This window comes from Cupressus sempervirens, chromosome 10, assembly GCF_028749045.1.
Source record: "Cupressus sempervirens isolate cs-2001-9-10 chromosome 10, ASM2874904v1, whole genome shotgun sequence".
In the NCBI taxonomy this organism is placed as follows: Eukaryota; Viridiplantae; Streptophyta; class Pinopsida; order Cupressales; family Cupressaceae; genus Cupressus; species Cupressus sempervirens.
The window spans coordinates 958,640,192-958,655,578 of record NC_143127.1 but is presented as its reverse complement, the minus strand read 5'-3'; the positions used below and the strand labels follow the sequence as shown (position 1 = coordinate 958,655,578).

General features: G+C 31.3%; 1 protein-coding gene across 1 annotated transcript; it reads left to right on the top strand.

The window, feature by feature from the left end:
• The first annotated feature begins 464 nt into the window (after positions 1 to 464).
• LOC149537164 (NDR1/HIN1-like protein 13) lies at positions 465 to 1,229 on the top strand. The gene has a single exon (XM_089807224.1). The coding sequence runs from the start codon at positions 465 to 467 to the stop codon at positions 1,227 to 1,229; it is 765 nt and encodes a 254-aa protein (XP_089663350.1).
• Positions 1,230 to 15,387: the final 14,158 nt, after the last annotated feature.

The following is a 15,387-nucleotide window of genomic DNA, read 5'->3' as shown; positions in this document are numbered from 1 at the left end:
CATTGAGAATAAATGGTCGATCAACATTCCATCTCGTGCAATTATATTAGAAAAGAATCCTTGCCAAATGGCTCAACATTCTATCTGATGCAATTATATTATATCACAAAAGAACCCTCACTAAATCTTTCAAAATCTTGCAAAATCTGTTGAAAAACTTTGGAGACAACGTTTCCAACCAAATCTGGTTGACGATCACATCACAGGCTATGTACGTTGAACAAGAGAATACAATGAGATCTCTTCATTCAAATGTCGTGTGCAATAGAGATGAGCAAAACCTAGACACAAACGACACACACTATCCCCCTGCCGGCCAATGATTTGACACATTTAACAGCTGCTAATCTTCTCTCGTTCATTAAAACCCTAAATACCAATACAAAACACTCTCTCTAAACATCGGTTTTCACATTCCTTGTTTTCTCAAACACTTTTTGTCTTAATATTCATTGCCCATAGAAATGGTAGACCATTCAAAGGTCCATCCTGAGAAAGATAAACAGAAGCATTCAATGGATGGTAGCCAAGAAACATCCCAGACAGTCTTGATACAACTTCCAAAGGATCAGATTCTCAGGGAGCCTCCACCATTTGAAAATTATGACCACCATGGCCGGCAAAATCTTAAGAGGAGAGGCCGTTCCTTCTGTTGTTGCTTCTTCTGGTTTGTTGGGTCACTTTTGGTGATTGTTGTGATGTTATTGATAATTGTTGGTATTCTCTACTTGGTATTCAGTCCCCGCATTCCAAGCTATTCTGTTGAGAGATTAGAGACCAGGAGCTTCAATTTTAGTAGAGATTCAGGACTGATCAGTTCAGAGTTTTATGTCGCAGTCCTTGCTAAGAATGGAAACAGTAAACTTGGGATATATTATGAGGAAGATAATAGTTTGAGTTTTAGCTATTCTGGCGTACAGTTGTGTTATGGAAGGTTTCCTGGGTTTTATCAGGGCCATGGGAATGTGACTCTCGTGGAGGCTACTCTTAGTGGGTCTAATGTTCCCTTCTCCCGAGAGCTTTATTTGGGCCTTGTGAATGTGGAGAAGGAGGAAATGGTGCCTTTAGAGGTTGGTATTGACATGCCAGTGAGGATCAAAGCAGGGTTGTTGAAGTTACCAAAGATGTTTGTACGTGTGCGTTGCAGTATTGTGATGAGTGGGTTGTCTCCTGATCAGAACTCTCACATTGAAAGCCTCAGTTGCAAGGTCAAGAGAAATGTTTTCTGATCTTGTGCTTTTTAATATTTGTCATTTTGTGAAATAATGTTTCAGACGTGAGTTGATAGATGTAGGGGAGATGATTCAGTAGCTGTCGTGTTCTAATAACTGTTACGTATATTTTAATTATCATTCATAATACTTTTTAAAAGATGATTGTACATGTATTAATAGTCAATTACACATGTACTAATAGTTGATCATTTTTTAAATTTCTTGATTGCTGATTGATCCATTTGTCAAAAAAGTAACTTTTTTTGGTGAGAGGTTATTGGAGGTTGAACATAAGAGGTCCTCGTGAATATTTTAAAATGACACTTTTAAACCACCTTGTACTCTACGAGTTCTACAGAGAGCTCTATAAATAGGACAAAAGGTTATCTTTAACTCTTCACTCACCTAGGGAGGTTCAACAAAAAAATTGACAAATTTTGACATACAAGTTAGCAATTCTAAGTGCCTAAAGTTAGCCTGAGTGACTATTGGGTGTCTCCCCTATATTGTGAATTCTCTTGTTGTAATGAAGTGGATATATAGGTTTGACTTTTGGAATGTTTTGATTAATGATTTAGTCATGTGATTACATTTTGTGTTTCATAACTTAGTGGACACTTGTATTGTAATTGTATTTTTTTTTCCATATGTAGGTCAAATTATGTATAATTTTTATTAATTCTAAAGTTAAATTGGTTTTTAAAAAAAACATGTATTATCGACCTTTCACTTTTCATTTTAATGAAATATGACACATGTGACAAGCTTGTGATAATGTGGTCTTTACACCCATGCATCTGTACATATCCCTCTCAAGCTACAAGCATCTTTTAAGTCCTTGAATACTTGGCTTGTTAGTGCATGGCTCTACTTTTCCAATACCAATATGATTCGAGAATAAAGTTGATATCTGATCGACATGCCCCTTCAATTCATCTCTTCATACAAAGTGTTGTTATTAATCATAATGCTTTCATAGATCTAATTCACTTTGCTTGCATGCCAATCTATTAAACCATTTGCAGACAATATAATTCCTTTACTTTCATAGATTCTTCTCAAGAAACTTGAGATATGTGTTGGAAGTGTAAGAGTTCTAAAAAGGGGGGTGAATCAAAACAATGTAGATTTAATTCAAGAATACTGATTACAATCCTTTAACCATTTATAGTAGAATAAAATAGTGTTGGAAATTAAGACATTCACCATAAACTAAAAGAAAATGTCAACTCACAAAATATAGAGACACGGATTTTGCCGAGTGGGAAACCCTCAAAATTCTTCAAATGGGATTTGTCATAGGGAGAAAACCACTCCGTGAAGCTATAATCTTTATTGCTTCAATTCCATTACAATTAGTAGAAAGAGTTGCTCAGGGTGTTCAACCCTTTCTCTATCTTTCTATTCTTACAATCTCATATACACATACACATACAAGTGTATATGTTGCACCTATACATGTATACAAGCTTATAATATAGCCTTTAAATACAACTTCTTTTCAGCACTTTTACAAATATATATATATGCCTCTTTCAATGCCTTTTTTCACACACCTCTTACTTCATATTTAAAATGATCTCTACAAATAGAGATGAAATTCAAATTTGATCAGTTACATGAAATCAACTAAACCAGTTAGGAATGTTAAGAAACCCCCTTTTTTTAAATGTTGTTTGAAAAACCAACTATAATCAGTTAAGACTCAAATTTGGCCTTATCTTATAAAATTGTCAGTCATAACTCCTTTTATTTTAGAACTATATAGGTAGTATGCCAGGTTTAAAACCCTCAAAAAGATCTTCAAAAGAATCCATTTTAAACTTCAAAAAATGCCACTTAGAAGAGAAAACCCGATAGCAATGAGCAAAACAAAATGAATATTTTTGCTCAAAAAAAAAAATGTCATCACTTGGTTTGAACAAGTTGCCTCTCCTTTTTAAGAAAATCTGAAGAAGAAAAAAACATGACTATGCTTTTCTCTTTTTATATTTTGAAAAAACATTTTACTGTTATGAAGACAAAAATATTCCTTTATACCTGAGTGATTTTGTCAAAAATTTCATTCCTTCAAACCCCTTTGAAAATTTGTTCTTTTAAAAGAAAATGACATTATCTTTTAAACTTGAAACAAAAATAATTATCTCTGATTGCATTTTCTTTTGAAACAAACATTTACAACTTTCATTAATCATTTATCCCAAACTTTGTTCATCATACTGAGACTGAGAAAAGAAAAAAGTCTTCTTTATAAAATAAGGTCACCAGATTTGAGAAGGAACTTAAACTTTTAAATTTCAAGCACTTGAAACTGTAGGTGGAAATTTCAAATCCTCATCATTTTCTTTTTAAAATTTGAATATATTGCACCAGTATAGAAATGGCATACCTAAAATAGTTGTTGCCTTTTTACCTAAAAACCCTTATGTATTTGCTCCAAAAAACTTTCTTTATTTGAAGACAAAGATATCATCATTTGCCTTGAGTATGCACATGAGATAAAACAACAAATGAGTATGTATGAAACCAATAAAGAAATGTCACATTATGAAGACCTATGCCAACAACCTATTCCATTCTATTGATTGACCACATTACCTGCACTGAAGAACTAAATCTCAAGATTGCATGCCAAAGACAAAAGGAAACTTCCATATCAAGTGAGCTTTTGAGAGAAGACTATGATTAAATTGCTTTCACAAACCAAGTGATTACCAGTTTGAAAAGAAAGACAAAATTTTTTTCTCACAAAATGCATTTTCCTTCAATCACAAATCACCCACAAAGAAAATTGAATTCCATAAACATTTCAAGTCTGCCATAGTATTCTCACACTTGGCGTGAGCATGCATGTTCATTTAAGACCACATACTAACAACGTCAGTTTTAACCTTTTTCTTTGATATAATTGTTGTCAAAACAACACTTCTAAGTTTCTTTTTAATTTTTTTTTATTTCAATATGCCATATTAAATTTTTTTTTAAAATATTGCCTCATGTCATATATACAAGTGTATTCACCACCTTTTAACATTCAAGTGCACATGTTTTGCCAACTTTCCAATGTCATTGTGATCAACAATCTCCCCCATTTTTTAATGCAAAATTTTTCACCATCTCATATATACAAGGTGACTTTGAAAAAATTTCAACTTATATATAAAAGATAATAAACAAAAAAAATGTTGATTTTTCATGAAATATTGATCCATAAAGAACCAAGAATATGAACCAAAATCTATCTGAACCAACCAAGATCTAAGACAACCAAAATTTGAGAAACCAACCTGAGAAGTAAATCTAAGAAACCAATTTGATTAACCAAAATCTGAGAAACCAACCTGAGAAACCAATCTAATTAACAAAAATATGAGAAATGTTGATTACTCCCCGAAAAATTTTGTGTCAAAAAAAAATTGACCACCTGCTTTTAATGAATTCTTTCTGTGAAAGGAGTACAAACCTAACATTGAATGGTTATTAGCAGGAGTTTTATGCGAGCATTGATTGAGAGAAAACTCCCAATTGTGTTCTTAACTATTCAAACAGTTCTCTTGGTAGTGTGTCTGCTACCCATCCTTGAGTAGGCACATAAACCAATTTGAATTCATTATTTAGAACTTTATCTCTCAAGAAATGAAGTTTAATGGCTACATGTTTAGTGCGTGAGTGCATAGCTAGATTTTTGCTTAATTGGATAGCACTCATGTTATCACAAATTATGGAAATATGTTTTGAAACCTGAATGCCCAAGTCAGATAACTAAAAATCTATCCAAATTAACTAAGTACAACATGCTATAGTAGCAACATATTCAAATTCACAAGTGGATAAAGTTACACAATCTTGTTTCTTACTATGCCAAGCAACCAAATACTCACTAAGAAAGAAGGCAGCACCACTGGTGCTCTTTTTATGATCAGATCCACCCCAATCTACATCAATATAACCAATAAGTGTAAAATCATTGCTGTGAGGATACCATAAACCATAACCAAGAGTCCCTTGAATGTATTTTAGTATTTTATGCACTGCATTAGGATGAGATTGTTTTAGATCAAATTGAAATCTTGATACCATACATACAGCTTGTCAGTGTAAAATCATTACTATGAGGATACCATAAACCATAATGAAGAGTTCCTTGAATGTATTTTAGTATTCTATGCATTGCATTAAGATGAGATCACTTTGGATCATATTGAAATCTTGACACCATACATGTAGCTTGCATTATATCAGGTCTTGATATAGTTAGATATAATAGACTTCCAATCACGGACCTATAGAGAGTCTAATTGACAAAAGGTGAATCATCATTCTTTATTAATTTGTAGCTAGTTTCCATAGGAGTGCTAATAGGATTGCGTTCAGCCATATTAATTTTTCTCGACATTTCTTTAGCATATTTAGTTTGAGAAAGAAATAATCCATGTTCAAGCTGTGAGATTTGTAAACCAAGAAAAAATGTGAGCACACCTAACATTGACATCTCAAACTCAAATTCCATGATTTTTGAAAAATGTTTTGCTAAATCATCATTAATAGACCCAAAAATGATATCATCCACATAAATTTCTACTGCCAAAATATCATCATTTATGACTTTGATATACAAAGTGTTGTCTGCCTTTCCATAATAAAATCCTTTTGAAGTTAAATGTTCATCCAACCTGGAATACCAAGCTCTAGGAGCTTGTTTTAAGCCATACAAAGCCTTTTTCAATCCGTAAACATAATTAGGTTTGTTAGAAGATTCAAAACCTTCTAGTTGTTCCATATAAACTTCCTCTTCAAGGTACCCATTTAAGAAGATAGTTTTAACATCCATTTGGTAGACTGTGATTTTTTTATGACTGGCATAAGAAAGGAATTTTTTGATTGATTCCATCCTTGCAATTGGGGCAAAGGTTTCACCAAAATTGATTCCTTCTTGCTGAGCATAGCCTTTGCAAACAAATCTAGCTTTATTTTTTATCACTTTACCTTCTTTATTCAATTTATTGTGGAACACCCATTTGCATCCTATGACATTTTTATCATTAGGTCTAGGAACAAGTTCCCAAGTCTTGTTTTTCTCTATTTGATTTATTTCATCCTACATATGCCAATAGGAATCCGATAAAGCTTCAACAACACTCTTTGGTTCAAAATCTGATATTAAGAAAAAATGTTCAGCAATGTTTGCTTGTTCACCTATTTTGGATTTTCTTCTAGTTAAAATTCCTTTCTTTATATCTCCAATAACATGAGACTGAGGATGTCTCTTAGCTATTATTCTAGAAGAAGTTTTTATATTCAAACCAACACTAGTTATTTTGGGAGTTGAGCAATTTTCTAGTTCGGTTTCATTAGCAAGTTCAGTTTTATCATTTTTAGGATGTTCATCATGTATACTTTCTAATTTTTGAAAAGATGAATCTTCGTGATCTTCTTTATAATTACAACACACAAAATTTTTGTCAAATATGACATTTATAGCTTGTACAACTTTGTTTAGGCTTTTATTATAGTGTTTATAGGCTTTTTTATGCATGGAGTGCCCAAGAAAGATCCCTTCATCAGATCTTGAATTAAAGTTTTCTAGAGAATCATCATTCTTTTTGATAAAACATTTGCAGCCAAAAATTTTTAAATTCTTTACATTTGTTTTTTTCCATTCCACAATTCATATGGAGTATAAGTTGTTATAACTCTAATTTGTGCTCTATTAAGAATGTAAATAGTTGTATGAACAACTTCTTTCCAGAATTTATCAGGAAGTTTTGCTTCATTCGACATGGTTCTAGCCATTTCTTTTACAGTTATGTTCTTTCTTTCTACAACACCATTTTACTGTGTCTCCTAGTAGTAGAGTATTGTCTTTTTATGCCATTTTTTTCACAATACTCAATGAATTCTTCACAGGTGAATTCTTCTCCCCTATCTGATCTTAAACATTTCAGTTTTAAATTAGTCTCTCTTTCTACCATTTTTCTAAAAAAATTGAAGTGTTCAAAGGCTTCTGATTTATGTTTCAAAAATGTTACCCAAACCATCCTTGAATAATCATCTATGAATACCATGAAATATTTTTCACCATTTAGTGATGCTGTTTTAGTTTGACCACACAAATCAGTATGCACTAATTCAAGTGGTCTATTTGATGAGTACTCTTTTATTTTAAAAGAAAATCTCGTTTGTTTTCCCTTAACACACTCTTCACAAATATTTTCTAGTTTGGTTATCTATGGTAGTCCTCTAACCTTTTTATTTTTTCTGATTCTAGCAAGATTATCAAAGTTTAAATGTCCCAGTCTTCTATGCCATAGCCAATTTTCTTCTACTTGACTCATTAGACAAGTATTAACTAATGAAGTTTATTGAACAATTGAATCTATTAGGTTATAAAGATTACCGCTCGTTCTTAACCCATTGGCAATGACTCTATCCTTTCCATTTTTAATATAACATCCTTTTGCATTAAATAAAATAGAGTATCCACTATCACAAATCTGACTTACACTTAACAGGTTATGTTTTTAAACCTTCAACAAAATACACATCATGAATTGGTGTATCTTTATTTAGAATTATTGAGCCTTTTCCTATTATATAGCCTCCTAAATTATCATCAAATCATACAAACCCTCCATCAAAATTTTCTAGGGTTTTAAATTTTTTTTTTATAACCAGTCATGTGGTGTGAGCAGCCACTATCCAAAGCCCATGTTGCAAGTTTTTGAGCGAATAGAGTTTTTTTAATAATTAAGAACTTTTCTATTGTCCTTACTTGCTTTTAGATTTTTTTTAATCTCAAATTCAATTTACATTGATTTGCATAATGGCCATAATGATTTAAGCATTTAAAGCACCTAAGAACTTTTATTTTTCCTTGACTAGTGTTGTTTTCACAAAAGATAGCCTTGTGCCAAAAAATATTGAAATTAAAACAATAACCATTGAAAAAAAACTTTGTTTTTTGACAAGTAGATTCTTTAGATGAACTCTGCAAGGCTTTTAGTTTTTTATCCTTTTCCTCAAGTAAGAGTTTTTTATTTTCTATAATGAAATTTGCTTCATTTAACTCTTCTCAGAGTTTTTGATTTTCAGTTTCATGATTAGCAATTAATTTCTTTAATCTTTTAAGTTCTTGCAAAGATTTTAGAAGTTCTTCTTCAAGGTCTACTTCTACATCTGAGTCAAATAAGGATTCAGATTCATTGGATTCAGGTTTAGGGGTATGGACTATTTTAGCCATGAATAGTCTTTCCCCTTCTTCGTCAACATCACTAGATTCTTCATTGGAATCTTCTTTTGACATGAGACTTTTCTTTTTATAGTCCTTGAATCTTTTTTTGATTTCAAGCCTTCTTTTTGTAAAATTTCTTAGTTTTCTCATCACAATCTTCAAGTTTGACATTTGGACATTTTGCAGCAAAGTGACCTAATTGACCACAACTAAAGCATTTAGGTTTGCCTTTATATTTCTTTCTCATTTTCCTGACTAGTAATGTTTCTAAAGCATCTGTTAGATCTGAATCTCTCTCATCATGTTTTTCAATCTTAAAGGTTGATTATTTTGATGAGGAACGAGCTTGATTACTAATCCTCATTTCATATACAGTTAATGTTCCTTGAAGTTGATGTAGTGTCATTTTTTAGAAGCTTTTCTTTTCTTCTAATGTAGATATTTTAGTTTCAAATTTAGGTAATACTGACCTAATAACTTTTGAAACTACATCATGTTCTTCTATCTCTTCACCTAGACCCTGTCTAGCATTCACAACTTCATCAACTCTTCAGAAGTATGCAACAATGGTTTCATCTTTATTCATTTTTAGATTTTCAAATTATGTTTTAAGAGTTATTAGTTTAGACTCTTTTATTTTTTCATCTCCTTGATATATTATTTCAAGTCTGACCCATCTATCATTAGCTGACTCGCAATAAACAACTTTACCAAAAACATCTCTGGAGAGTCCACAAAGAAGGGCATATCTTGCCTTCTTATCCAACTCAAATTTCAATTTTTCATCTGCATCAGTAGGGATTGTTGTTGGGATGATATGTTTTGTTTTTACAACATCCCAGATTCTTACATCTAAAGAATGTATAAAGGCTTCCATCATCACTTTCCAGAAAACATAATTGTTTCCATCAAACAGTGGAGCCCTATTATGAGAAACTCCTTTAGATTGTGCCATGACTTCCGATTAATAACCTTAGAACAATTCCTAAAAGGAAGCCTATGCTTTGATACCACTTGTTGGAAGTGTAAGAGTTCTGAGAGGGGGAGTGAATAAGAATTATGTAGATTTAATTCAAGATTATTGATTACAATCCCTTAACCATTTATAGTAGAATAAAATAGTGCTGGAAATTAAGACATTCACCATAAGCTAAAAGAAAATGTCAACTCACAAAATATAGAGACACGAATTTTGCGAAGTGGGGACCCTCAAAAATTCTCAAATTGGATTCGTCATGGTGAGAAAAACCACTCTGTGAAGCTGTAATCTTTATTGCTTCAATTCCTTTACAATCAACAAAAAGAACTGCTCAAGGTGTTCAATCCTTTCTCTGTCTTTCTATTCTTACAATCTCATATACACATACACATACAAGTGTATACGTTGCATCTATACATGTATACAAGCTTATAATATATCTTTTAAATACAACATCTTTTCAGCACTTTTACAAATGTATATATGCCTCTTTCAATGCCTTTTTTTCACAAATGGTCTCTTACTTCAGATTTACAAATGATCTCTATAAACAAAGATGAAACTCAAACTTGATCAGTTACATGAAATCAACTGAACCAATTATGGTTGTTAAGAAACCCCCTTTTTAAAAATGTTGTTTGAAAAACTAACTATAATCAGTTAAGACTTGAATATGGCCTTCTCTCATAAAAGTATCAGGCATAACTCCTTTTCTTTTAGAACCGTAGAGGTAGTATGCTAGGTCTAAAACCTTCAAAAAGATCTTCGAAAGAATCTAGTTTAAACTTCAAAAAAATCCATTTAGAAGAGAAAAGCTGATAGCAATGACCAAGAAAAACTAAATCTTTTTGCTCAAAAAAAAATGTCATCATTCGATTTGAACAAGTTGCCTCTCCTTTTCAAGAAAATCTTAAGAAGAAAAAAAACTTGACTGTGCTTTTCTCTTTTTATATTTCAAAAAAACATTTTACTATTATGAAGACAAAAGTATTCCTTTATACCTAAGCAATTTAGTCAAAAATTGCATTCCTTCAAACCCATTTGAAAATTTGTTCTTATAAAAGAAAATGACATTATCTTTTAAACCCGAAATAGGAAAAATTATCTCTGATTGCGTTGTCTTTCCAAACAAACATTTAGGGCTTTCATTAATCATTTATCCCAAACTTTGTTCATCATACTAAGATTGAGGAAAGAAAAAAATCTTCTTTAAAAAATAAGGTCACCAGATTTGAAGAAGGAACTTAAACTTTTAAATTTCAAGCACTTGAAACTGTAGGTGAAATTTTCAAATCCTCATCATTTTATTTTAAAAATTTGAATATACTGTACGAGTATAGAAATGACATACCTAAAAGAACCATTTCCTTTTTACCTGAAAACCCTAATGTATTTGCTTAGAAAACTTTCTTTATTTGAAGAAAAAGATATCATCATTCGACTCGAGCATGTACATGAGATAAAACAAAATATGAGTATGTATGAAACCAGTAAAGAAATGTCACACTATGAAGACCTATGCCAGCAAACTATTCTATTCTTTCAATTGACCACATTACCTCCACTGAAGAACTAAATCTCAAGATCGCATGCCAAAGACAAAAGAAAACTTCCATATCAAGTGAGATTTGCAGAGAAGACTATGATCAAATTGCTTTTAGAAACCAAGTGATTACTAGTTTGAAAAGAAAGACAGTAAGCATTTCTCACAAAATGCATTTTCCTTCAATCATAAATCACCCACAAAGAAAATTGAATTCCATAAACATTTCAAGTCAGCCATAGTATTCTCACACTTGGTGTGAACATGCATGTTCATTTAAGACCACATACCGACAGCATTAGTTTTAACCTTTTTCTTTGATATCATTGCTGTCAAAACAAGACTTCTGAGTTTCTTTTCAATTTTTTTTATTTCCATTTTCCACATTTAAAAAATGTTTTAAATATTGCCTCATGTCATCTAGACAAGTGTATTCACCACTTTTTAAAATTCAAGTGCATGCATTTTGCCAACTTTCCAATGTCATAGTGGTCAACAATCTCCCCCATTTTTTGATGCAAAATTTTTCACCATCTCATATATACAAGGTGAGAAAAAAAATCAACTTATATATACAAGATATCGTCTCATATATACAAGGTGACTTTGAAGAAATTTCAACTTATATATATATATATATATATATATATATATATATATATATATATATATATATATATATATATATATATATATATATATATATATATATATATATATATATATATATATATATATATATATATATAAGATAATGAACAAAAAAAATATTGATTTTCCATTAAATGTTGATCCATAAAGAACCAAGAATATGGACCAGAATTTGTCTGAACCAACCAAGATCTGAGACAACCAAAATTTGAGAAACCAACCTAAGAAGTGAATCTGAGAAACCAATCTGATTAACCAAAATCTGAGAAACCAATCTGATTAACCAAAATCTGAGAAATGTTGATTACTCCCCCAAAATTTTTGCATCAAAAAAACTTTTTACCACTTGCTTTTAATGAATTCTTTCTATGAAAGGAGTAGAAACCTAACACACAAAGTTTATTAGCAGGAGTTTTATGCGAGCATTGATTGAGAGAAAACTCCTAATCCTATTCTTAACTATTCAAACAGTTCTCTTGGTAGTGCTTTTGTAAAAATATCTGCACTTGTCCTTGAGTAGGAACATAAACCAATTTGAATTCATTATTTAGAACTTTATCTCTCAAGAAATGAAGTTTAATGGCTACATGTTTAGTGTGTAAGTGCATAACTGGATTTTTGCTTAATTGGATAGCACTCATGCTATCACACATTATTGAAATAGGTTTTGAAACCTAAATGCCCAAATTATATAACTGAAAATCCATCCAAATTAACTGAGTACAACATGCTATAGCAACAACGTATTTAGATTCACAAGTGGATAAAGTTACACAATCCTATTTCTGACTATGCCAGGCAACCAAACACTCACCAAGAAAGAAGGCGACACCACTAGCGCTCTTTTTATCATTAAATTTGCCCCAATCTACATTAGTATAACCAATAAGTGTAAAATCATTGTTGTGAGGGTACTATAAACCATAATGAAGAGTGCCTTGAATGTATTTTAGTATTCTATGCACTGCATTAAGATGAGATTGCTTTGGATCATATTGAAATCTTGATACCATACATACAGCTTGCATTATATTAGGTCTTGATGTAGTTAGATATAACAGACTTCCAATCATGGACCTATAGAGAGCTTGATTGACATAAGGTGAATCATCATTCTTTATTAATTTGCAGCCAGTTTCCATAGGAGTGCTCATAAGTTTGCATTCAACCATATTAAATTTTCTCAACATTTCTTTAGCATATTTAGTTTGAGAAAGAAATAATCCATGTTCAAGCTTTGAGACTTGTAAACCAAGAAAAAATGTGAGCACACCTAACATTGACATCTCAAACTCAAATTCAATGATTTTTGAAAAATGTTTTGCTAAATCAACATTAGTAGACCTAAAAATGATATCATCCACATAAATTTCTACTGCCAAAATATCATCATTTATCACTTTGACATAAAAAGTGTTGTTTTCCTTTCCACAAGAAAATCTATTTGAAGTGAAATGTTTATCCAACCTAGAATACCAAGCCCTAGGAGCTTATTTTAAGCCATACAAAGCCTTTTTCAGTTGGTAAACATAATCAAGTTTGTTAGAAGATTCAAAACCTTCTGGCTATTCTATATAAAATTCCTCTTCAAGGTACCCATTTAAGAAGGTAGTTTTAACATCCATTTGGTAGACTATGATTTTTTTATGACTGGCATAAGCAAGAAAAATTTTGATTGATTCCATTCTTGCAACTGGTACAAAAGTTTCAAAAAAATCAATTCCTTCTTTCTGTGCTTAATCTTTGCAAACAAATTTGGCTTTATTTCTGATCACTTTACCTTCTTCATTCAATTTATTGCGGAATACCCATTTGCCTCCAATGACATTTTTATCATTAGGTCTGGGAACAAGTTCCCAAGTCTTGTTTTTCTCTATTTGATTTATTTCTTCTTGCATAGCATTTTGCCAACGGGAATCTGATAAAGCTTCAGCAACACTCTTTCGTTCAAAATTTGATATTAAGAAAAAATGTTGAGAAGTGTTTTCTCTTTCACCTATTTTGGCTTTCCTTCTAGTTAAAATTCCTTTCTCTATATCTCCAATAACTTGAGACTCAGGATGTCTCTTAGCTATTATTCTAGAAGAAGTTTTTATTTTCAAACCAGCACTAGTTATTTTGGGACTTGAGCAGTTTTCTAGTTTAGTTTCATTAGCAAGTTCATTCTCATCAGCAAGTTCAATTTTATCATTTTTAGGATGTTCATCATGTACAGTTTTTGATTTTTGAAAAGATGAATCTTCATGATCTTCTTTATCATTATAACACACATAATTTTCATCAAATATGACATTTATAGCTTCTACAACTTTGTTCAGTCTTTTATTATAGCATTTATAGGCTTTTCTGTGTGTGGAGTACCCAAGAAAGATCCCTTCATCAGATCTTGAATTAAAGTTTTCTGGAGAATCATCATTCTTTATTAGAAAACATTTGTAGCCAAAAATCTTAAGATTCTTGACATTTTTTGTTTTTCCATTCCACAATTCATATGGAGTATAATTTGTTCTAACTCTTATTTGTGCTTTCTTAAGAATGTAAACAGTTGTATGAACAACTTCTTTCCATAATTTATTAGGCAGTTTTGCTTCAGTCATCATGGTTCTTGCCATTTCTTTTATAGTTCTATTCTTTCTTTCTACAACACCATTTTCTTGTGGTGTCCTAGCAATAGAGTATTGCCTTTTTATGCCATGTTTTTCACAATACTCAATGAATTCTTGATAGGTGAATTCTCCTCCCCTATTTGAATTATAACATCTTAGTTTTAAATCAGTCTCTCTTTTCACCATTTTTTTGAATATTTTGCAGTGTTAATTGGCTTCTGATTTATATTTCAAAAATGTTACCCAAACCATCCTTGAATAATCATCTATGAACAACATGAAATATTTTTCAGCATTTAGTGAGGTTGTTTTAGTTGGACCACACAAATTAGTATGCACTAATTCAAGTGGTCTATTTGATGAGTATTCTTTGATTTTAAAAGAAACTATCATTTGTTTGCCCTTAACACACTCTTCACAAATATTTTCTGGTTTGGTTATCTGTGGTAGTCCTCTAACCTTTTTATTTTTGCTGATTCTAGCAAGATTATCAAAGTTTAAATGTCCCAATCTTCTATGCCATAGCCAATTTTCTTCCACTTGAATCATTAGACAAGTATTAACTAATGAAGTTTCTTGAACAGTTGAATCTATTAGGTTATAAAGATTATCACTCATTCTTAACCCACTAGCAATGACTCTATCCTTTCCATTTTTAATATAACATCCTTTTGCATTAAAGGAAATAGAGTATCCACTATCACAAATCTGACATACACTTAACAGGTTATGTTTTAAAACCTTCAACAAAATACACATCATGAATTGGTGTATCTTTATTTATAATTATTGAGCCTTTTCTTGTTATATAGGCTCCTGAATTATCATCAAATCATACAAACCCTCCATCAATTTTTTTTGGGGTTTTAAATTATTTTTTACACCCAGTCATTCGGTGTGAGCAGCCACTATCCAAAACTCATGTTGCAGGTTTTTGAGCAAATAGAGCTGTTTCAACAATTAAGGACTTTTTAGTTGTCCTTACTTGCTTCCAAGTTTTTTTTGATCTCAAATTCAATTTACATTGATTTGCATAATGGCCATAATGAAAGCATTTAAAGCACCTAACAACTTTTCTTTTTCCTTGACTAGTGTTGTTTTCACAAAAGATAGCCTTGTGTCAAAAAATATTGCAATTAAAACAATAACCATTGAAAAAAGAC

Coding starts and splice junctions, on each gene's coding strand:
- LOC149537164 (XM_089807224.1), top strand. CDS start 465: ATGGTAGACCATTCAAAGGTCCATCCTGAGAAAGATAAACAGAAGCAT.